At 43.3% G+C, this 25,864-nt stretch overlaps 1 protein-coding gene across 3 annotated transcripts in view; it reads right to left on the reverse strand.

Annotated features, from left to right (window-relative positions):
- The window catches only part of STAC (SH3 and cysteine rich domain), a gene marked incomplete at both ends in the record, with an annotated part of 143,705 nt that overhangs the window by 106,524 nt on the left and 11,317 nt on the right, over positions 1 to 25,864 (reverse strand). The window contains one exon of one of the 3 annotated variants that reach the window (XM_080825848.1): positions 5,015 to 5,170. The exons of the other annotated variants lie outside the window; for them this stretch is intronic. Within the exon in view, the coding sequence (XP_080681974.1) occupies positions 5,015 to 5,170 (156 nt within the window). The remainder of the gene's footprint in view (positions 1 to 5,014; positions 5,171 to 25,864) is intronic. 3 annotated transcript variants of the gene reach the window in all.

Raw genomic sequence — 25,864 nt, forward strand, 5'->3', positions numbered from 1 at the left:
TCTGCCAATCCACCCTATCAGGTAGGTGCTATTATTATTATTATTGTCAATTAGGAAAAAAAGGAGACTGAATGATGTCTGTTCTACTCTAAATAGTAATAATTCAAAGCATATAGTTTCAATAAATGGTAGCATAATTTAAAAAGTAACCATTAGTACATTCTAAAACTTATATTATCTTCAAGTTATTAGAAAAATAATTTATATAGTAGAGAATAAAGAAAAAGAAAACGGCAAAGAGCTAGAAAACCTCCAGAAACAGAAATTAAAATGACAAAGATGAAATCACACATGTCAATAAATGCTAATGGATTCTGTTCTTCTTAAATAAATTTAAAATGTACTTTAGAAGAGCCCCACCAAAACAAAAATAATTCCTGGAGATAAAATAAATGAAGGAGCAAAAAGAGTAGCAAATGCCAGCAAAGGAGAGGGATATTTGCAGTATTAATATTACACAGAGAATTTTTAAAAATTTAAATTCATTTAATTAACATATAATGTATTATTGGTTTCAGAGGTACAGATCTGTGATGAGAATGAGAAAGGAGGCATAATCACAAATGCAAGTGATCTGCAATCCTTTACTAATAATGTACTTGAACATTTCGTTAAATTTAAAAAGATAACTTCCAAGAAAATATAAATTGCTAAGATTGATTTATGCTATTGGCAGCGAAGCAAATTAGCTCAATTGCCATAGGAAATGTGGGAAACAATTTCTAAATAATGATCTGCAAAATGTGGTTGGATCCAGTGTTTTATGAGCAAGTTCCCCTTCAAATTTAAGGAAGAAATAAATTCTATACTTTATAAGCTGTATCATAACATAGATACAAATAGGTGACTTTCTAATTCGTTCTTTCCTCACTGTATTATAAATATCATTGCTAGAACTTTATGAGGAGAATGGTACCAAAAGTGTACAAATATCCACATTCTACACACTAATTTCATTTCTGAATATGGGGGGGCATTCTAAATACAATTTGAGGAAACCAAATAAATCTATGTGTTGAAAGGACTGCATCTCATGGTCAAAGAGGGCTTATTCTAGGAATAGACTATTACATTGTTCTGAAAAATTCTGGCCAGAAATAGTAAAGCAAACAATAGAAAATTTTGTGAGGGTGTATGTATGTGTCTATGTGTGTGCATAAAATACACTATATCTCACCAAATGAAGACCAAATATAGACTGTGCTACGTGATTCTCCTGAATCAACCCCTGGATACACCACATACGCAGGAAGGAGGTAGAAGGCTCCCCCAACATAGGAAAATAGAGAAACCAGTAGGTCTTTGGGTTCCACTGTATTGGAAAAAACAGCTTAAACTTGGAAGACAATTGAACACCATGGGATGCATAGGGAAACACTTTTTGTTTGGAACTTTTCCTCTCCTACATGGCTTTAGGAAGCTCATTTTCCCCACACTCATATTCATGCAGAGACTGAAGAAGTAATGCCAGCTTGAGGGCCAGTTAGGGGCCATGGAGTAGCATCAAGGATCTCTGGATACCTGGTACCATGGGGGGCAAGCCAAAGACTTGCCCAAACTCCTTCCTGGCTTCCCCCCACATGTAAACTCTATGGCAGCTCTTGGTATAAGAGAAGTGGAAGTGCAGGGAAGGCTCCTGCAGAGCAAGGTGATCTAGTTGGGAGAGGGGGACTGTAAACCGAGAATAATTGAGTCCACATAACAATACAAAAGGATGGCTGCTCTTGGTGTATCCTTCCCCCTAAAACTCACCAGGGACATGCTGTACAGCTTGGGCTTTTGCACCTGATGGACTTCCCATCAGGTACAGATCACTAGCCAAGGCAGCAAATACTCCCAGGATGATATTAGCTCACAGGGAAAAATAACACAGAGAAGAAAGTTAATGGACCAGAACAGAATACGAATTTAACACAGGCATAATAAAAATCTTAAAGCATGAAGGGACAACGTTAGCATGGTGCAGGAATAAGCAAGCTTTTGGAGATGTGGAAACACTGAATATAAAAATATGAGTTGATATAAGGAACTCAAGAGAAAGGTTGATAGCAGCAAGGATACTTTTCTGTAGGTAATTTTAAGTGTTTTATTAAAGGACATATAAAAATACCTGAGTAAATAGAAAGATATTCCATGTTCATGGATGGCATGACCTAACAATTTTTTATTAATTCTCTCCAAGTTACTGTAAACACTCAATATAATTTCAATAGGCTAGTTTGAACAAATTAACATCTGAATATAAAAATTACCCTACACCAGAATTAAGAGTAAAGGCACTATTCAAAAAGAAGAGTAAGATGGTGATATCCCAACCAGATTTGAAGACATACTACAAAGTCACAGGAATAAAAAGATATGTGATATTTATGTAGAACTATATAAAGCAAAGGACTCAAATTAAACACAGAACCCTGAAACAGGGTGTGGGCGTGTGTAGAACCGTGTGAGTGTTACAACGGTTTGTCAGAAAAACAGTAGCACTACACAGAGACAGACAAATTTGGTTCCTTCCTTTCTTTGTACCAAACACACATTCACAGTTGAATTAGAAATCTAAATGTGGAAGAAGAAAGCTAACAAATGAGGATGTACGAGAGTATCTTTGGCACCTGGGTAGGAAAAATTTCTTAAACAGACCCAGTTATCATAAACCATATGAGACAATATTGGTGGCTTTTACACCATTAACAATTGCTGGCACATGCTTGACATTGTTCTTTGATGTGAATGAGAAGTAAACATTTGTGAGGATAAACCAATGGGATTTGGGGGTTTTTTAGTTACACAACTGAGCAGGACAACTAGCACACCAAAACAGAGATGGTCAGTGTGGTTTATGTCTGGTATTAATTGCAGGGGGTCTGGCAAAAGGTTAGGGTTTCTGTTTGTAAAATAGAGCTATAAATGTCTAATAGTGAAATGCTGGATCAATATAATAGAATTTTAATGAAAATCGAGCAGATTACTCTGCTAGAAACCGTAGGAGATGAAGAACATGTTCTCTGTTGTGTAGTTTTGGTGTCACCCTACCAAAATCCTCGCATAAAGTCTGCACCCCAGTTAATGAAAAAAAATCTAGGGGCGCCTTGTTGGCTCAGTCGGTTAAGCGTCTGCTTTCAGCTGGGGTCATTAATCCAGGGTCTTGGGATCAAGCCCCACATTGGGCCCCCTGCTCAGTGGGGAGTCTGCTTCTCCCTCTCCCTCTCACCCCCATTCATGCTCTCTTTCTCTCACTCCGCTATGTCTCTCCCTCAAACGAATAAAGAAAATCTTTAAAAAAAAAAAAAAATCCAGAGAGGCAAGCCAGCTATTCTCACTGGAATGGAAAGTCCTCAAGAGCAGAGTTTTGTCTGTTTTGTTCATTCCAGTGCAAAGAGCTGTGCTGCCCAATATGAAACCAATTGCAACTCATGGCCGAGGGATGCTCATTAAAATGCACTCTGATTCAGGAGACTTGGTGCAAAGAAAAAAAAAAGAATGTTAAGCATTTTAGCAATAATTTTTTCCATCCACTACATATTATAATGGTAGTATTTTGGATGTATTGGGTTAAGTAAAAATATATTATTATTATTTTTAAAGATTTTATTTATTTATTTGACAGAAAGAGATCACAAGTAGGCATAGAGGCAGGCAGAGAGAGAGAGAGGGAAGCAGGCTCCCCGCCGAGCAAAGAGCCCGATGCGGGGCTCGATCCCAGGACCCTGAGATCATGACCTGAGCCAAAGGCAGAGGCTTAACCCACTGAGTCACCCAGGCGCCCCTAAATATATTATTAAAATTAACTTCATCTGCTTTTTTAAAACTTACATTAATATGGTAACTGGAAAACCTAAACTTCTATATGTGCCTTGCTTTATATTTTCATTGGACAGTGCCTGTCTAGAGTAATGAGTGGAATATTCCAGGGCTAAAAGATGCTGGATGAAAGAATGAATAAGCGTGTTAGTCCAAATGGCTCTTGTAATCAGCATGAATTAGTTTTTTTCCATTTGTTGTGCAGTCTTGTATCATTACATGTAACTAAAAATGTTCTATGAACTGGGAATGGGGTGGCTTCAGTGGGGATGCCTAATTAAGCAGTATTCAAAGGAAGAGCTATTGTTCATTTCACGGAGAAGTTACTGTGTAGCAGATACATTATATGCACACTCCCATTAAAATCACTCTACAACTCTATGACAGATTACTATTCCAATACACAGATGCTGATACTGAGGGTCAGAGTGGGAAAGGACGTGGTACAAGAAAGTGGTGAAGCCAGGAGTCAGTTCTGCTCACTCTGACCAAGCTGGACATTTGCAGACAGCCCAGTCTTACCATGCCCCTCTCCTCTCACACTCTATATTTTAGCTGCAAGTGACAAGCAAGGGTGCACTTTCCTGCCTCTGAGCTTTGCTCATGCTATTCCTCTGAGGGAAACACCCTCTCACCCTTTCAGAAAAACATCTGCTATGTCAGGATTGTCATGGTTGGAATTATTCGTTTGTTGTCTATGTCCTTCTTAAAATGTGAATCCCACAAATGCAGGCAGGCTTTCTGCCTCATTCACTGGGGACACCTTAGCAATTAATAGTGAGCCTGGTGGTGGATATTATGGAAGGCATGTATTGTATGGAGCACTGGGTGTGGTGCATAAACAATGAATTTTGGAACACTGAAAAGAAATAAAATAAAATAAAATGAAAAAAAAAAAAAAAAGAAATGCCCAGTACACAGGAAGTACTCAAAGATCATTGTTGTCCAGATCAATGAAGAGTTTTTCATTGTTCCAACAAGAACTAATTGCCTCTTGGGTCTACCAAAACATGATGCTTGTATTCTAAGTACAGTTTTTATTTTACCATGTAGCTATTATAATCCACTCTCTTTTTATATCTCCCCACCGCAACATTTGTAAATTTCTTGTAGATTGGATTAGGTCTCAATCAACCTTGAACCTCTCCCAAAGCAGTTTTCAGTCTTTTTCCCCTGTAGGACTTTAAGCTGGCAGATTCTGTTAACTACATACCCAGCTTCTGGTTTCTGCTTCTTTTTTTCTTACAGAATCTCCATTTTGTGTGGAACAGCAGTGTGCCCAGCCTCCCTTACAGCTGGAAATGGCTGTGACATGGTTCTGGCCAAGGAAATGTGCATCCGATATGGATGTCTCCCGAGAGTTCTTCTCCTGATAAAAGAGGGAAGACTCGTTTGGCCTCTCTTTCCTTCTCATCTTATGCACAGACATGATGTCTAAAGTTATAGCACCATCTTGTCATCTCAGGACCCTAAAATAGGAGGACATAAGCCACCAGGCTATGGTGACAGAACAGAGAAGAGGAAAATCCTGATGGCTTTGTTGAGTAGCTGGACCAAGGCCAGCAACTTCCTATCTCTAGATTTCTTGCAATGTGAGAAAAACAAACCCAGAGCTGTTTATCACTGTAAGTCAGTTTTTTTTTTTTTTTGTCACTTTTAGCCAAAATTATCTTTAACTCATCCAGCTGATATCTTTAACTGGTACAGCGTGTATTTGCCATACTCCCAAGATTATACGCGGATATTTGGCAAACCCAAAATATTACCGCAGGAAAGCAAATCACTGAAAAATTTTGAAATATGAAGAGATTGAGGCTCAGAGAGGCCAAGTGTCTACTGATGGGAAGCAGCAGAGTCAAGAATCAAACCCAGGTACGTCAAGACTGCAGAGCCCACGCTTACGCCTTCCCGGGCATAAGCATGGGGTGTACTGCCTGCAAAACCCACATGCCTTGGCCTCATGAAGATACATGAACCTCTGAAGACCTCACCCTGGCACACACACTCTCCTGGGCTTAGTTACCACGGTCTCACTTCCTACAATGGGGGTGAACTCTTGTTGGCCAAATGTGGCCGGCCTTTTTTTTTTTTTTTCTTTTTAAGATTTTATTTACTTGAGAGAGAGCACAAGCAGGGAAGAGGGGAAGAGGGAGAGGGAAAAGCAGAATCCCCCCTGAGCAGGGAGCCAGATGTGGGGCTTGATCCCAGGACCCCAGGATTGGGACCCGAAGGCAGACGCCTAATTGACTGACCGCCCAGGCGCCCCTGCCTGCCTTTCCTGGACATCTCTTTAAAAGCACCTTTAGAAATCGGCCACCAGCACCCTTCTGGCATCTTCTCAACCTGAGATGGGAGTACGTCGTGTGTGTTTGAGGAATGCCAAGGACCTTGAGCATCAGTGACCGGAACAGACTGAGGGAAGGACAGGAGGAGAAAAAGATGCAGATAAGGTCGTGCCCTGAGCTGTGGCCATTTGAGGCGTTTACTGAGATGACAAGACAGTGGGGAGAAGCACATCTGAGGGGGAGGAGGATGGCACAGGACAGTTGTTTTTGCTGGGTTAATTTTGAGATGACTATCAGACACCCATGTGAAGATGTGGTAATCAGAGAGAGTTCAAATCCGCTAAATTTGCAGTCCCAAACGTCATACCAAACTGTTCTGTTGAGCCAGAGGCTAGATGGCAAGGCTCTAGAGTGAACTGGATGGGTTATAAGATATCCTTGAAGATGAAGACAAATATCCGTCAGGAGTTACAAACACCCATTCTGAGATTTTAGCTTTTCACCTCATTTTGCAGCTGAGCCCATCAATATCTGACAAAAAGTTTGGTGTATTTATTTGTTTGGTCCATTGTCTCAGCCTGGGAAACATACTGATTATATTTTACTGCAGATAACAGAGAGAACTGACTCCCTCTAAGATTTTCTTCTAAACAAACAAAAAATATACAAACACACACATAAACACGGCTGTTAGGCAGCATGGTAATGGAATCAGTGCGAAGGGCTCTGGGGAGTGGACTGCCCCGAACGGTCAAGCTGCCAGGGTCTGCATTCTGGTTTTCATTCCTAATAGCTTCCTTAACCTCTTGGTGGTTGGATAACACAGGCTGTGGGGTAATTCAAAGACATAATCTCCATTGAGCTCTTAGTACAGAGTCTAGTACAAAGTATCAACCTAATAAATATGAGCCATTATTCACTTACATTCACAGAGGCATGCAAGACAGAGACTCATAATCCACTGAACACATATCTTCACATCCATGCACCGATAAACACATACCAGTAAATCTCCATCTACAGTACATGCACACATATACACAGAAAATGCCTTAAATTTTCTCATTCCCTCACCGGCTGTCTCGCCTGCCTTTGACTTGATAACATTCCTTTTTAGCGCTTTTCAAGAATGGAAAGATTTTCTTTTCCTCCCCCCCCCCCCCGCCCTCCCTCCCCCCGCCCCCGCCAAGAGCTGGCTTTTACTACCAATGCCTGCCGTGGTTCACAGCTGGCTGTCCTCCTGAATGAATGACAAATACACTCAGCAAATCACTTTCTCTAAAAATAGACCACCCCATGATCTTTACCCTCAATTCTCATTTCCATACACCTTGAAAAGAAAAATTCCATTCTTTTTAGAGGTTTACTGCTAATCTATCCCAAGTAATACGACTCTATGAAAATCAACAATGTTTTTTTTTCTTTTGCAAAATGCCTTAGTTTTGCCCCACCTGTTTATTGGATTTATATAAAATATAAATGTAAGGCTACCACTTCTCTCCATGTTCTGCCAGCTGAATGTTCATTCTGTTTGGCTTTATGGAGCTGTTTACCTGGAGTATTTTACCTTGATAATTTAATGTGTGACTTGACTTCTCTATTTCTTCTTCCAGATGCACCTGAAAGAACTGAGTGGATATAAGATACTTTTCAAGTCACAGTCACTGTGCAGAAGCAGATGAATTGCTTTCAGCATTACAAGCAAAACGATTTTTTGATAGACATGATTCTTCAAGAGTTTGCTTGACTTTCTGGGTCAAGGACTACTTGGTTCACATCACCCACACTGCTGGGATGCATAGGTTTGTGGCAAAAAGAAACACAACACCCTCCTCCCCCAAATCAAAATACTACAACACTCAGAATGCATTTTATACTGGGAAAATCAACATCATTAGCCCAATGCTAATAGAACCTGAGCATGATTTCTACTTACCTCCTTATAACTTTAATATGCATAAACCAATTAAATTCCAATTTGGACCACTGTGCTTTCCTGATCTGGATTGGAAGAAGGCATTCCATCGAGATCTAAATACTGTATCTTTAACAGCTCCTCCAAAGTCTGTCTTGACATATTTACTCTGGATTTTCAAACTGGGGAGCCCTGAATCTGGGAGACTACAGGAAATAGGCCAAATCTATAATTATATCCTCTAGATGCCATTCAGTAAAATCAGCAGCAATGGACTTTGCAAATTTCATGTTGGTGACTTTGACAACATTCCCTGGATTGAGGTACCTGTTGTCATCAACATCATAATGGTTATTAATATTTCCAACTATAGTAAAGTAAGTAAAGGAAATACAGTATTTTGCACTGATTCACTGTGATCTGGTGTAGGTGCCACAATTTAAGACTAATACACAAACACACACACACACACACACACACACACACACACAGATTATTTAGTACCTACAACTGCAGGTATTAGGAAACCCAGATTGAACCTGGCTTACGCAATAAGGATACTGCTTCATAGAACAAGAGGTTGTAATGCAGGGAGACACCAAGGATGGCTAATTCAGCAGTAGAATGACATCACAAAGAACTCAAGTTCTTTTCACCACTTGACTTTGCCTTCCTCATCCCAGCCTTAAAGTTGGCTTCCCTCGCAATAAAAAACAAAACAAAACAAAACCAAACAACAACAACAAAAAACGGCTGCCCGTTTGGAAATCTTGAGCAGCAAAGAGTACTGGCATCTTCCCTTATGTCTGTTCTCCCTGGTCTGGAGAACCTTTCCCAGCAGCTCGTCTTCAGACTTCCTCCCCGTGTTGGCCAGAACAGTGACACACTCCCTCCTACACCAAACACTGGCAAGGAGAATGAAACTGCCAAGATTGGCTTCGATCAGTCAGGATTTACCTCCTCAGTACCAGTGCTGAGCAGAGCGTTTCCTGCAAAAATGGGCTGCACAGAGAAGGGTGAATACTAGGGCAAAATGAGCATTTCATTAGAAAGGTGAAAGAGGGTAAATGACTATGGGGTAGGCGACCATCACGGTCTCATAAACAGACAGAGACCCCTGGTAGAGAATGATGGAAAGTAGGGGAGATGCAGAAGAGGAAGGCACGACGTTAGGGATGCAAGTACATCAGCTGTCCCCCGGGGGCGTGGTAGGGCCTGTGAATATGACGAGGCACCGTCTTGGCTAGGACACATTATATGAGAAAGGTGATGGAGCCATCACTCCCAGGATTACAATGTTACCTTAAACTCCATCCTCACAGACTGGAGGGAGGCCGTGCTCCTGACCTTGGGAAGAATCCCTGGCCTGTGCTGAGCAAGAAAATGGGGCCACAGCCTTACACCTGCAAGGAACTGAATTCTTCCAACAATAAGTGAGCTTGGAAGAGGATCCCAGGCCTCAGCTGAGATGACAGAGATGGCCGATCCCTCAGTTTTGTCCTGGTAAGATGCTAAGCAAGGGAGCCCAGTACACTTGTGACCCACAGAACCTGGGAGATAATAAATGCATATTGTTTTAAGCTGCTGAATTTGTGGTATTTTGTTACACAGCAATAGAAACAAATACACCCACTTTGGACTTGTGGATGAGTGAGAAATAAACTTATTTTTTATGTTACACCATTAAGCTTTGGGGGTTCATAACAGCTAGTACTGCTTCCTTATCTAAATATGATGATATTAACAAGGTTGCTCATAGAAAGGCAGTAAAAAAAAAAAAAAAAGCCCCATCAAATGTTTAGGGACTGTCTCCTCTGGAAGTCTCGTCATGGGGACTGTCTCCTGGGGCTGGTCTGCAGCGTGGTTCTACCTACTAATGAAATGGAATTCTGAACAGGTACGATTTACTAGCTGTCACCTCCAAACTACATTCCCTTTCATTTTGGGGTTCTGGTTTGCTCCAATTAATTATAATCTGGGCCAGATACATAAAGCATGATACCTCTGAGAATCATCAGCACGGTCTTGTCACATTTATGTAGCAGAAAAGGTCCTGCATTTCTGGCAGGTGCTACGGATTTTATATTATATTTTATTTTTTAAAAAATATTCATTTATTTATTTATTTAATGAAATGAACACACTAATGTCTACTCTACCCTAGTAGGATTTCAGGCTTTTTAAAAAAGTCCTAACACTTTCTGAGCAGACCTGATGGCTCTCATTTAAGTGAACAGAGAATACATACCGGGTAATGTGCTGGTAATCCAGGCATGCCTTCTTACTTAGTGTTCACCCCAACCCTGAAAAGGAAGTAATGTCAACCTCATCTTCTGGATGAGAAGCTTGAGACTTCGGTTAAACAATGGGCCAAAGGTCACAGCTTTTGCATGGTGCAGCGGAGAATCAAACTCAAGGCCACCTGACTCACTCACCCATCCATGGATTCGTTTGTCTTTCATCCAAAATTCCGTCTCCAGGCACCAGATAGGGTGTGAGGAGCAAGATAAAGAGTGGGGGTTGGTAAACTCCTTCTGTCTAGAGACATTTAATAACCACGTTGGGCTGTGGGGGCCGTAGGGTATCTGTCACAGCTACTCGGGGATACAGTGTTAAGTGACCATAGACAATACGTAAATGAATGAGCACAGATGGTTTTCAGTAACATTTTACTTACAAAAACAGCAGTGGGCTGGATTTGGCCTGTGGGCTCTCATGGGCGGACCCTGGTCTGGCGAGCAGCTGTGGGGCACGGCCTGGTTAGCTGCCTCTTCCCCCTGCTGTTGGGACGCGGCTGACTGCAGGCTCTCAGGGAAGGGATCTCCCTCACCAAGGGGCCTTCCCTGCCCTCTGAGGCATGGCTGATACACATGAGGGTAGAGTCCCCACACTCTTTGCTCAATTCGGAATAACCGTGATGGGCCACCCTCGCTTCAGAGCTCCCCGAGGAGGTGGCCGAGGCCTTTGTTGTCACTGCACTGACACTGAACACCCCCTTCTGCTCACTCCTGCTTTCCAGTCTCTTCCAGGGGCTGTCCTCAAGAACGCCTCTCAGGAAACTCCCTGCAGGTGATTCTCCATCTCAGAGTCTGTGTGCAGGGAAGTGGCGGTCAGCAGGTGAGTAGGGAGGGGTGCTGCAGGAGAAAGGGAGAAGGCAAAGCAGGGGCAAAGATATGGAAACAAGAAACTCATGACGGATTCCAGGAGTTGGATGTGGTTCATAGTTGCAGGGCTGTGATGTGTGGCTGAGGAATTAGCTGAATCCGAGGCAGAGAGGGACAGGAGGTAGATCACGTAAGGCTTCGAAAAGCAGGTTTACATCGGAGGTGGGAGTAACCGCCGAGAAGCAGCCCCAGGTGTCTGCAGGGCCCTTCTCCACCTTCTGACCATGAGGTCGAGGGTATGGTGCCTGGAGCACTCTCCAAGGAGAGGGCTGCGGGGAGCTGTGTGTCTTGGGGGCAAGTGTGGCCTCAGGGAGTCACCCGGTGGAGGAAATCTGAAGACTGTCACAGTAGAAGTATGGTCCCCAGGCTTCCAGATCTCAGAGGACACAGTGGAAGGCTGGGGCTTGGAGAGTGACACCACAGGTCAGGGACAGCAAGCTCAGATCAGAATGCAGAGAAGCCAGAAGGGAAAGAGTGTGGCCGGAAGGGCTTGCCTCTTGGGGGTTAAGGAAGGAAAGGGTCTGTGAGAGCTTCTCCCCTGGCACCAAGACCTCGTAAAGCCTAACAAGACCCTTTTTCCTATTTCACAGTCTTAAAAAATAAACAAGTAATAGTTGATCTTTAAAAAAATTCAAATAATGTGGCTATACAGTAGCCCCCCTTATTCAGGGTGTCGCTTTCCATGGTCTCTGCTCCCTGTGGTCCAGAAGCAGATGTTCCTCCCACTGACCAATGCTCAGAAGGTCAACGGTAGCCTAACGCTGTGTCGCAGTGCCTACGTCATTCTCACGTCATCTCCCTGTGTAGGCATTTTATCACCTCACATCATCACATGAAGAAGGGTGAGTACAGGCCAATAAGAAATTTTGAGAGAGACAGACCACATCCACATAACTTTCATCCTAATGAATCGCAATAACTGTTCTAGCTTATGGTTAGCTATTATTATTACTCTCTTACTGTGCCTAGTTTATAAATTAAATTTGGTCATAGATAGGTATATATAGAAAAAACATAGCATATAAAGGGTTTGGTACTACCCACAGTTTCAGGTATCCACTGGGCTCTTGGAATATATCTCCCCTAATAAGGGTGTTTATAATAAAGAAAGAAAATCACTTTATGTAATTTTTATCACCATTTTTAATATTCCACCAAACAACAACTGGCAACAGTTTGGTGTGCATTCCAGAACAATTTCTGAGAACTTACCAGTATATACTTGTACTTTAAAATATCTATCATCTATTGATCTATTATTTCAATATTTTAAAAATTCATGGATTATCCTACACACTTTTTTCTGTGACTTGCTTTTTCCATGTCGGATCAGACATGTATGTCATCAACTTTACGGATACTTTTCCATGCTATGGATTCAGTGTGTTGTATTTAATCATTATAAAATTGATGGCAATTTGGGGCTGTCCTAATTTTTGCTGTTGTAAGCACTGCTGCAATGAACATTACCACTTGTGTATTTGCATATACAAATACACAGGTGCACTTAGTAATATAATTAAAACTAACTAATTTCATGGATCTGCTGTGGGTCGAGCACAGTGCTAAAGTGTTTACATGTGTTACTCATTTAATTCCCACAATTACTCTTTGAAGTAGGTTTCATTATGATCCCAGTACTACAAATGAAGAGACAGTGCCTAAAAGAGTTTAAACAACCTGCAACTAATACCCCAAGAAGGATAGTGGAATGGAATTTCTCATTGTCATTTTTTTAAAAAGTCCTGTTTTTATATGATTGGAACTAACTTGAGTTGGACTGACATCTTTACAACATTGAGTCTTCTCATCGAAACAATGTCATGTCCTTTCGTTTATTTAAATATCCTCATTTGTCTTTCTATAATGCTTGCATGTTCCTCACACTGGATAACATATTTCTTGCTAAAGATATTCCTAGGTTTGGCATAGTTGTTATTGCTGGTTCGAAGAAAACGAATGGATTTTCCATTTTGATTTTGAGCTTGTAGCATACCAAATTCTCCTGTGAGTTGTAGAAGTTTCACTGATTACTTTAAACAGATAGACTTTCTTATCAACTGCTTAGTAATAGCGACTTTGTCTCTTCACTTTTTAAAATAAATTTTTATTTATTTATTTGACAGAGAGAGAGATCACAAGTAGGCAGAGAAGCGGGGGGGGGGGGCGGGGGGAGCAGGTCTCCCGCTGAGCAGAGAGCCTGAGACCCTGAGATCATGACCTGAGCTGAAGGCAGAGGCTTAACCCACTGAGCCACCCAGGCGCCCGTCTCTTCGCTTCTAATACTTATTCTTGCTTATGTCTCCCATCCTGGAACTTCCAGAGCGATGCTGAATAACACAGGCATGAGTGCGTCCCTTACTTTAAAGGCACTCATGGGGTGATTGCTACAGTTTTCTGGTAATAGTTGATCTTCAACAGGTAAATAAATCCCAGCTTACCCCGGATCTTTTTGATAATCAGCAATTCCAGTTGATTCTGCTCCAGCAGAGTCCAGGCAATTTTCTCCTCTTTTCTATCAAAGAAAGGGATTATATATTTATTTGTGTTTCACTGCCCTTGCTTTTTGGGGGTATATTCTTCTTGGTTATGAGAGAAATACTTGTAATGCCCAGCCTTTATTGGGACCTTCTGATTTGAACGTATACATCTAATCTTCTTTTATTTAACTTTCTATTCATTTTCCTTTTCCTTTTTAAATATTTTTTCTTGTTTTTTTTTTTCCCTTCTATATCCTTTTCTTTAATTATGTCCTCAACTCCATTTCAGCTGCCCTCTCCCACAGACAATGACTGGTTGGTCTCGTTTCTACTCTTAGTATGAGACTTTTCTTTTATAAATTACCTTTCTTTTGCTGTATTTTTTGGGAGATGACATTATCTTCCATCTTACTGATTCGGTCTTCACCTTTGTTTATTCTACTTCCGAGACTTTGCTTTTTTTTTTTTTTTAATTTACTTTGGAAATTGTATTTTTCCAAAAAAATTGATTCCTATTCATTGATTTTTTTGTACTAGAAACCTGTTCTTTTTTTTTTTTAAAGATTTTATTTATTTACTTGACAGACAGAGATCACAAGTAGGCAGAGAGGCAGGCAGAGAGAGAGGAGGAAGCAGGCTCCCTGCTGAGCAGAGCAGAGAGCCCGATGCGGGGCTCGATGCCAGGACCCCGAGACCATGACCTGAGCCGAAGGCAGAGGCTTAACCCACTGAGCCACCCAGGTGCCCCGAAACCTGTTCTTTTGATATGGTCACAATACATCTGAATCTCTCTGAAGATACCAATTGGAAAGTTTTCACGGGCAGCCATAATCCTTGTGTTCTCTCTCATTTCTCTGGGTTAGTGTACATTGGTCCTTCTTGTTTGTGCTTCCGTTGTCTGTTCATACCTATGGCTGAAGAACGAGCTTGGTTACATGGGTAGCTGTGGTGTGGTGCCCTGAGTCTGCTTGACTTGGGGATACTGACAAGTAGCCTCTATTTTAGGATACGTGGGTGGGATCAAGCAGGCAGGATGGCGACTCCCACAAAAGTCAACGTATGGCGGATCCTAGTTTGAGGATTGAAGGCCTTTGTATATTTTATTCCTGGATGGAGCTCTCTTTTGTCATTTTCTTGCAATTATGACATTTGAAGTCTGGAATTATCTTGGGCCCTGCTCCTCTGCGTGGCCCCTGCATCCATTCTGGGTGACCTCCCAGGCCAATGCTTTGGGTTGTTTAGACAGAACTCCTGAGGTGTTCACCCCAGCTGGGAGGCTATGTTTCTAGCTCTCCGCATCCCTGGGGAATGAGGAGGGATGATGGGTCCTCTGTGCTGTGGCTTAGCTGGGGCCCTGCTGAGACCACCCCTGCTCTTTGCACCTGCTGACTCAGTCTCCGGGGTTCTGCTGGGAACATCTGTGCTCAGGTCTGTAACTACCAACTTGACAACCTGCTTCGGGCAACTGTTATCTCTCATCTGGTTTCTCCATTTCCTCAATGCTTTCTGCTTAAATCTTCCACAGTTTCTTCACAAATGGTAACTTTTCTGGTTGTCCCACACTCTTCTCTATGTCATTTTTTCCCGTTTCTGCTACACCGATGGGATTTTGCAAGGAAAGAAAATGAAACACCTACACCTGGTCCGGTTTTAAAATGATGAGTCTTTAATGACATTTAAAGCAGGGTCCACCATTTGCCTGGACATGTTACCTTCTCAGCCTCCGTTGGGTCACCTACCAACCTACGACACGGGAACTGTTCTGAGGATTATGAACAGGATTCAAAGGACCCGGTGAAGAGCCGGCAATCAGAAACAGGGGCTCAGCGAACGGAACCTGCCATTACTGTTTGCACGAATGTGACTTCGCTGTGCATTGCTGGAGGGGAACTGCAGACAGGCCACTAGTCGGGCACCGTGAGACTCACGGACACAGGACACATGGCCTTTCACGTGGACTGCGGGCATGGGGGGAGGGGGCCGAGAGCTCAGGCAAGTTGACCAACTGCTGTAAGTGTCTCATCTGTAAGGTGGCATTGAAACAAGGTCTGTTTGGGATGGTTGTTGTGAGGATTAGATGAAACAAGGCATGGGGAATGGTAAATCGTGGAAGGTGGGCACATGCCAGCTTCCTCCTTCCGGCTCTCTCTCCCCTCTTCTTACTCACTCTTTCCCCCTCTCTCTCCTCCTTGCCTTTGTCTTCTTTTCCTGTGTTCCCACTATTATTATTGCTGTCACTGTTGTTTTTAATTGAACCCAGATCTGTACTATTCGCTCATCAGTTTATTCATTAAGAAAAACTATACGAAATGTTTACTTTGGCTTTGTGGGGAATAACATTCGAAAACAGATGTAAGAGCTTCCCCTACAACCCATTACTGCTTTAAGAAAGTGGGTGTGGCAAAAGCAAAAACCAACAAACCAGCCAGCCAACTGGGACTTAGTGCCAGAACTGGGTATGAATTTTAGGGGAGGCCTGGAGCAGCCACACGCCTCCAGACCAGCCGGTTCCCTTTCCCCAGCCTGGGCACCTGCAGTTCCCTCATCTGTAAAATGAGGACAAATGAAAGGCTATGTGTGCGTGGCCTCGCACAGCAAGTCCTAGGGAAAAGTCCGTGCCCCTCCCTCGCCCCCACCAAGCTCTGCTGCAGGGCCAGGGTGTGGTCACGCGGGGTCTGCACTTAGGAGGGTTTCGTACTCTCCTGTTGCTGTCTTTAAATTCTTCATAATGTCTGAACAAGCAGCTCCTGCTTTCATTTTGCGCTAGACCCCACGAGTTATGTGGCTGGCTTTGCTCGCTGTGATAAGATGCACGGAAGAATCCGTCCTGCTGCCCTCCTGGCGGACAGAGGGAGCAGGTGCTCAGGTGCCTAGAGGCAGCAGGTCTGGGGTCCTGCACCCGACTGTGGCTGTCCCTCGCCCAGCTCCCTTTCCATCCACATCCCTGAAGCAGTCCCTGCAGGCTGCCTTGGGTTCCCTGCAGCAGCTCGGACTCTAGCTCCGGTCCGACACATGTGTTCTTTTCTGTCCGGGTTCTTAAGGTACCTCTCTCTGTCGGATTCTGAAGTGACGCACCTTACTACCTTTTTGTTTATGACTTTAAGAGGAATGAGTATTTTTTTAGCATAAAAGAAAACACTCACACACACACACAGAGACACACACACACACACACCCTCTATGAATATGCTGGGAAAGGCAGGCTCATGCTGTGCGTGGACTTGGATGTGAAATCCCTGCCAAGGAAACGCATAGCTGGGAGGTTCCCCTGCCTCCTTCACGAACCTTCAGTTGGCCATCTGTTCCTCTATTTCCAGAAGGGAGGGAGACTGTTTTTCACATGCTAATATGACTCCAAAATGGAGGGATAGAAACCTTAGAGGCTTGATTCCCTGCTTGTTTCAAACGAACGCACAAGTTTGGAGGTTTCAGGTTAAATTCAGTCCTATGCATTACCCAGTCTGCCTTCTTCATCCAGTCCACAGCTGGGGAGGGAGGCAGTGAGTGTGGGAGGTCGGGAGAGCCTGGGTCAACCCAGCATGGTCCTGGGGCTTCCCTCCTGCCAGCGGAATGAATTCTGGCTCTCTGTGGGTTGATAGAGGCTATGGCTGGAGACCTTGCATACAGGCAGCCCATCCTGAGTCAAGAGAACATCTCTGTATAATTACAACCAGGGTGATCTATGTAGAGCACAGTACACAAGCAAGCGGAGTAGCTAGTTACATCAGTGGAACTAGTTCTCAGAGCATCTCTGTGCTCACAGTGTCAGCATCCCCTGAACTGCATTTGAACTGAAAAATCTTAAGCCTTATCCCAGACCCACCAGACCAGAAATTCTGGGTGTAGGATCTAGTATTCTGTTTTTTTCATAGCCCCTTTCCTCAGTTCACTCTGGCGCACATGATGTTTGTAACTCACGGCTCTCTGGCGTTCTTTGGAGGTATTCATAAGGCTTCCTAACCCAATGTGAATGCCTAAATGGCCTGTTCTGTGGCTTTGGGCTATAGTGACTGTTGCGGAAGTGAGAGAAGCATTCAACCTCTCTGGGCCTCAGTCTGCCCAACCCTAAAATCATCAGATTTTTCTGTGATGATCTCGGATGTTCTTTCCACGTTATATTTTCTATGCTCTGGGGTTCAAAGTCACCCAGTAACACTCTCAAATAGTTACATAACACATGGGCAAATGGTCATTTGACAGCAGATGAACAGCTATTACAATAGATAAATATTACAATAGATAAATATCTATTTATACACTTCTATTTCTGTATCTATTTACCTCTCTATTGTCTATCTGAATCTGGAACATGGTAGCCCAGGTATGGAGTCAGATGACCCGAATTTGACACTTACCAGCAACTTATCATCCATCAAACTGGGAAATTGCCTACCCTGCAGGGAGGAGATGATGAATAGACAGTGTCTGGTTCTGGGTCTGGAGCTTGAGAGCTTCCAAAGGTCAGTCACTGTTACTGTGTTGCCTTACACCCATAGACCTGAGCATTATCTCCCACCCCTCTTAAAGCACAACAAGCGCCTCCTTTCCCTTTATCCTTCTCCCCAAACAGTCCTGACCAAAGCACTTGAGCATGAGTGCTCCTATGTTGTGTGGGGCTGTGTGAGGCATCGAACTGACAGTGGCTGCTCAAACCCACTAAACCTAGAGACACCACCCAGGCGGATTGTCCAGGCACTGATTCTGGGTAGGACTTCAGTTCATCCATGACTTCAAAGTCAGTTGGAAGAACTTGTCTACAAACCTGCCAATGTGTGAATCAATTTCATGAAAATCTTTCCAAGAGTCTTAAATTAGTTACCCCACATTGGCCAGTTTCTCAGGAGGTCTTTATCCCAAGGCTAAAGGATGTCCATGTTAGAGGATAAGACCACCAATGTGGTCTTGGAGAAGCAAGACACCTGCGCCACCTGTCCTCTAGCCATTTCTGCCCTTCAAACTGGCCAACCGGAATCTCATCAAGTGGCATCCCTCACCTTAAAATGCTGTTTCTTCCTGGGGCACGCATGCAAGACTCCATCAGGGCACATCCCTGATGAGATCCCTGGCTTACTCTCCTGCTACAGGATGCGTATTGCATTAGGGAGTGAGCAACCAGTTCCCATAGCCAACATCTCTCATACGCTTTCATTGGGTGTCTATCAGACTTCTTTCAAAGGCAGCACTCTTTTTTTGAGCAAAAATGTTAGCAAAATTCCTAATTATATGGAGCATGAAAGAGGGAAACGAGTGCCCTGGCTGAAATAGCACAGGTAGAGAGATCCGAGCTGGCAGGTGCCATTGGTACCCCACCCAGGTCCTTTCTGCTAGGGCCGCTGCACCCATCTCACAGCTGCTTTGGTTTGCAGAGGGCTCTTTCTTCTGAGAATTGGCCTCAGCTAATGGGAACTGTCTCCCCTGGGAGACTATGCAAGCACCCACACCCACCCCTCACCTCCACCTTGGGCCAAAGACTGACTGATACCGAGTAAAACAGTCCTGTCCTATTGCCATAAAGGCAGGGACAACTCTCGTGCTTGAGAGCCCCACTGTGGATCAGGGAAGACTTCACTTTAGACTACAATCTTCTTCAGCCCTGTCTCCTGCCCTTTCCTGTTTCCTCTCTCCTTGTAGGTTTTTCCTGAGAGTGTGCCTCGATAAATTACATGCTTCTGGGGGGCTCTATCAGTTAAGCAATCGTCTCTTGATTTCAGTTCAGGTCAGGTCGTGATCTCAGGGGCATGACATGGAGCCCTGTATTGGGCTTTGCCTTGGGGGTGGAGCCTGCTTAAGATTCTCTCTCCCCCTCTCCCTCCGTCTCACCCCCCCTAAAAAAGAAATAAAACGGGGCGCCTGGGTGGCTCAGTGGGTTAAAGCCGCTGCCTTCGGCTCAGGTCATGATCCCAGCATCCTGGGATCGAGCCCTGCGTCGGGCTCTCTGCTCAGCGGGGAGCCTGCTTCCTCCCTTCTCTCTCTGCCTGCCTCTCTGCCTACTTGTGATCTGTCTGTCAAATAAATAAATAAAGTCTTAAAAAAAAAGAAATAAAAGCAATAAATTACATGCTTCTGAACCTCATGGATCTTTTGGAGACCCCAAATTATGCTAAAGGTTAAGGGAATAATAAAAAAGATAGAAACTTGGTAACTTCAGCAGCTACAGCAACTTTATGCGCTGGAAGCAGGCTTCCTCTGAGCTGGTCCAAGATGGTGAGTCTCACCATTGGGATGAGAAAGCCATGTCTTCTAATGGACCTCCGTCCATCTCACAGCTGCTGCCTAGAGCCTGGGAGCTAGATGCACCGGCTTTAAGACTCTAAAGAGATTTAGGCTCCCTGTGCTGCTGTCCAGATGGGTTGTCGCCAAACTTAAAGCGAAGGTCTAATTAAGAATAAGGAATTGTCCTGCCATGAAGCTGGAGGTCCTGGCATTTTGTTCTTGGTTCCTGACTTACAAGTTTAAAATGTCTGCCATCTTTGACCCTATGGTTTATTAAATTAGGCTGTTTTTTTTTTTTTTTTAATTTTCTTCTCTCTGCCAAGGTCATCCTATTGGCAGTCTATGAAAAGAACTTTGCCAAAGTAATTCTAACCACACGAACAAGTCAGTCACATATGAAATAGTGCACACTTCTTCCTCAGACAAGTTCATAAAACCCATGAAATTCTAGAACCAGACTGAAGTTATTCCTTCTGGAAAAAAGATCATTCACAGCAAGAATCTGTACGGTCCATGGTTTGAGGGGCTCCAGTGGGTTGAGTCATGATCTGACATGAAGCCTCCTGATTTTATATTGTTTTCCTCCTTATATTCATCAGAAGAACCATAACTGCATGTTTAAATTTTGTAAGCTGGATGTTTTCTCCTTTTGCTCTTTTGCTTTTGCCTCATGTAACTTATTCATGGAATATTTATCTTGATCATGTCACTTATAGGCTATATAGCTGAATAGAAGGGATACATTCCAATAGAGAAGTTAGAAAAATCCATTCCAAACAAATAGACAATAATGAAACCTTATATTTAGGAATTTATCTTTTCAAAGGTTTTTAACTGGAATATCAGGTCCACCAAGGACAATCACCAAGAAATTGACCAACATACAGTGTATCCAGTAAAAATTTGTTGATGAAACTAATGGATACCAGTTTGCCCTTTGAACAAGGATTCAGAAAGAGCAAACATATTAGAAATTCGGCGACTGACTTAGAGAAAATGTAGCCGAGAACCGGGATATGTAAGCAAAGCCTGATGAACTTCCAGACCAATCACTAAGTAAAAAGCAAAAACAAAACAAAACAAAAAACCCTAAAAGTTAAAAACCCTTTATTTACTTCCCTGGTAGTCCACTAGGTTCAGTTTCCATTCTAAGGAAAATGTGATTCCAACTAGTTTGACGATTTAGCTTCTAATACAAAAGCAAATTAGAGGAAGCACGTTAAAAGCCTCAAAGTAGTCTGCAGAGAGAAATGGTCTTGTTGAAGGAAGAGTTAGAAAAATGTTAGAATTAGACACAAGATCCAGGAGAGCACAGCAGTGTGGAGTTGTTGGTACAAGGGAAAAAAATCTCTGCTATCTGCATAAAGTTCAATAGCTGCTGTTTAAAATGGTAATCCTGAGTAATTAGGCAAAGTAAATTGCAAAAACAATATAATTGCTTTGAAATTTACAAAGCATTTGCAGCTCTGTTCTATGTGAATGAAATTCCATGTGTCATATTTTCCTTTTGAAAGCAGGGAAATGTGAACCAGATTACGGAAAGATTTGCAAGCAAAATTCTCAACTGGGAAATGCTTGGCACATCAGAGGACATGTTCTCTGTTATAAGGAAGGCTTGACTCTCCAGGATGACTCTTTTCCTGAGCGTCTGTGCCTGGTAAGATTTCCTGGTGCTGCTTTGAGACGGAAGGAACACACTTCTCCCAAAATATGGAGCTCCAAGAAAATGTTTCTGGAACAAAAAGTAGTAACTAACTTTGCATAACAGTAGTAATGTTATCAGAAAGATCACCCCTAGCCTTTTTCAATAGGAAATAGAATTTAAAAGATTGGATGTGTATCATGTGATTTTTCAGTGTTCTTTTTCCAAGGAACTTCATCTCAAATTTCGTTCAATGAGCAGAGATACAATTTATAATTGGCTTCTATACATATATCTATGTCACCTGTACCTCCCTTGAAGAAACTCTGGTTTCATATCTCCTGAAAAGATGATGTGGTTAAAGAAACCAGTCTAAAAATCTTGTTAAGCTTATTCAACTTCAGGGTGGAGATGTCCACTGAGCTTTTAGAGTAAGATTAATGGGGAAGGGTAGAAATAGGCTTCTGCTGAAACTATAATCAGGGAGATTCTTCTATTCCAGAGATAATAACGATTATTTACCAGAAAGACTCCCTGAATGAGGAAATTTCTCGAATCCAACGTCTATCTCCTTGCCCCTCACCCGGCTTTTAGTTTTATAGTGAGATGGCCCATGCTTACGGAAGTAAAAAATCAAAGTATTTTCTTGTTGGATGACTCTGGCCCTTATGGTATTTCTTTCTTTTTTTTTTTTTGTTATGTTAGTCACCATATAATACATCATTAGTTTTTGATGTAGTGTTTCATGATTCATTATTTCTGGATAATACCCAGTGCTCATTATAACACATAACCTCCTCAATACCCATCACCGGGCTCACCCAACCCTCTCCTCCCTGCTGAAACCCTCAGATTGTTTCCCGGAGCCCACAGTCTCTCATGGTTCCTCTCCCCCTCTAATTCCCCCCTCCCCCCCGCCTTCAGTTTTCCCTCCCTTCCCCTGTGGTCCTCCATGTTGTTCCTTATATTCTGCATATGAATGAAACCATATGATAATTGTCTTTTTCTGCTTGACTTGTTTCACTCAGCATAATCTCCTCCAGTCCCGTCCATGTCGATACAAATGGTGGGTATTCATCCTTTCTGATGGCTGAGTCATATTCCATTGTATATTGTGGTGATTGTCTTGTCACATGACGAGATATGAATATAGATCACGGTGACTAACAACCAACCTCACAACTAATGGTTGTCTGATATCCTCCATGGCCCAGGCACCAGAGGGGAGCTTCAGTGAAGCAGTGAGGTTCACAATCTTGATTCTCAATGACTCTGGACCTCATTCCTTCCTGCGTCTGATTTTCTTCACTGTTAGCATCAGCTCTATGCTCTCTTGCCTGCTAATCCCACCCTTTGGGATGTTCCCCGTCTCCATGTTTCTGGCTCTGATCGTGGAACTGCTACTCAATTATTCTGGCTATTCACTCTGACTGTGGAGTCTCTGGCTGGGTAAGGGTCCTCCTGGGTGAACCCAGCCTCCAACCCCGTGCAAGCTCTGTGAAGACAGCTCTCTCTGGAGCAACCAGGCACTTTCCCTTGTCTTTGAAAGTCCTCCCATTCTTGCTCTTTCTTCTTCTTTCCTATTTCTCCTCTGCATTTTCTCAGGCCTAGATTGTCCATCTCCCTGATTTAAGTTCTCTCCATGCCAATCCATCTTTCACTTTACTGAGGCAACATTAATGGCGCCTCTCGTCTTCACTCTTCAAATCTGATTCCCTCTGCCCTGCTTCTAAGACATTAATCTGACCCCATCAACATCGCTGTATGCAGAATCAGTCAAGCCAATCATATTGTCTCCATCTTTGAAAGGTCATCCACAAGATTAAATTCATGCCCCATATTTTTGAAGTTTACTGTGACTACTACCCAGTCACGTTTGCACAGGGCTTCGCGGATCATAAAAGGTTGTGCTCCCTCCTTCTCACTTTTTAGGAAGCACCCCTGGTTCTTCTTTCTCCTTCATACCTTGTATTGTATTCATAGCAAATCTCATTGATTCTACTCTCAAAATATATCTTGAAACTCATCACTCCTTAAATATTTCACTAACTAATACCTGGTCTAACACAGCATTCTCCCTAATCTGGACCACCACAGCTTTCTAACTGGCCTCCTTACTTCCATTCTTGATATGCTGTAGTCCTACTATAGGGAGTAGCCACAGAAATCTTGGTAAAATGTAAACCATGTATTGTCCAGATCCATTTCCTCCTGGGCTTTCTCAAGTGGTGGCCTCTCAAACTTAGAGCAAAATCCACATTCCTTAGCACAGCCATGGAAAGTCCATAGGGTTTAGTCGGTGCTGTCTATAAGAATGTTCTACAATGAAAATAATAATCTATGGTGTTTAATGTAGTAACCACTAGCCACAGATGATTATAAGTACTTGAAATGTGGCTAGTGTGACCAAGAAACTAAACTTTAAATTTTAATAAATATAAACTTAAGTAGCCACACATGGTTAATGGCTACCATATTGGATGGCACAGTTCTAGTGCTTGGACTCTTCAGAGGTGAGTCTCACTTTCTGGACTCAACACTCAGGAACAAGTACCCAAGATTTCTTGCTGCTCCTCAACAATGCAAACTTATTCCCACCTTGGGGCTTTGCCCAGATCTTCCCCCTACTCCCTTCTTATCTTCGATCTTGAAATGACAGCTCATACCCTCACTTCATTCCAGTCTCTGACTCGTCACTTTTTCATAGAATCCTTCCTTGATCATAGAAGTAAAATAGCTCCTCAGGCTCCCTGCTTCCACACTGTTCTCCTCTAAGTGGTCTTATCACTGCCTGAAATATACACATGTTTTCACCTTGTTTATGATCTGTCTTCTCTACTTTCTCCAGAAGTGTGGGTATGGAGTAGGAGGGAAACTGCCTTCAGGCAGAGCTGAGGTTTCTCTAGGATTCTGAACAAAGGCACAGAAGGGCAATGCAGTTCGGGGTGTTGGCAAGGAAGTACAATCATGACAAAAAGGAATCTGAGAACCTAATGTGGGTGGGGGACAAGGAAAAGGTGGTAAGCTCCCCAGTTAATGGATTTTATACTCGGGTGCAGTTGAAATATTCTTGGAGTAGAGGTGTCAGAAAGAATTAGATGGGAAGGTGCCAGATGGTGGTCCCAGAATGGGAAGCTTGCAAGGGAGATTCTGGAGATGATACAACCACTACTCAGACAAAGTCCTGGGAAGGATCATGGAAGTGGGTGGCGATGTGCAAGAAAATGGAAGACAAGACCTTAGGAGGAGAAAAGTTTAAGGGCTACAGAAGCCAGGGTATTTAGCAGAGTCATCTGCAGTGTATGAATGTCACCAACAATCAGAGCAGGAGTGATGTTGGAATGAGCGAGAGAGGGCATGGCTCTGTCCTGGTGGGGAACAGAGAGACCCGCTGGGGTTGGCAGCTGACTGGGGATGCTAGCGGTGGGAGGAGGAGCCTGAGCACATGGATTTTAAAACTGTGAGTTTCAGAGGAGGAGAGACAGAGTCTGGAAGCAGTAGTGAGGGTGCCTCCCCAACTACCAGGCCCAGGGAAGGAGACAAGAGCCACTGCCTGAGATTTTGCTGAAGAGTGAGCTGCAGAGGGTAGAACTGGGAATGCTGACCCTGGGGAGGGCGGCAGACAGGCTGGATTAGCAGATGTGCAGACCTGCGTGGAGGGTGCACTGTGAGAGGACAGGGTTCCACCATCTTGTGCTTCTTTTGGTGACCAACATTACTGGGGAAGGGGGTTGCTAGGATTCTTTTCCAAGTTCCCCATGTTGCCCTGTTCTGATAAAACAGAGAGTGTTGGAGATGAAGGGGAGGCCCTTCCAGGGGCACATGGACTTCTAGTACCCCTTTTTACTACTTTCCCTCATGTTGGTTTTGAGAGCAAAAATGGTGGCATTCCTGGGAACCCAGGGTGTTCTGGATCCCTCCTCTTGCCCCCTTCTCTTGTGTCTGACCTCAGTCATCTATGCTGTGGTCACTGCTGCTGTCAGACCTGAGGAAAACATGCAGACTAGAACATCAGCTATGGGGCTGTTACCAAAAGGCAGCATGGACAAGTTGCATTTTCAGATCAGTGAAGCACCCTCTGGGGGCTGACAGACATTTTGTCCCTCGTCCACCTGCTGCCAAGCCATCTCTCTGCTCTGGCCCCCTGGAGGTCATCAAAAATAACTTCTGGTTTTCTGGCTCAGTTGACTTGAGGGATTATGCTCACCAATGGATGAGAACACATGAAGAACTGGGCTGGCACTTGAGTCGAGCATGATGGGTTTGGTTGAGAATAGGCTGAATTTAAAAGGCATGGACGGCCTCAAGTCAGGCGGTCCAAAAAGCAGCTGGATAGATCAGTCTAGAGCTTAGATTTGTGTTAG

Source organism: Martes martes (assembly GCF_963455335.1).
Source record: "Martes martes genome assembly, chromosome: 1".
In the NCBI taxonomy this organism is placed as follows: domain Eukaryota; kingdom Metazoa; phylum Chordata; class Mammalia; order Carnivora; family Mustelidae; genus Martes; species Martes martes.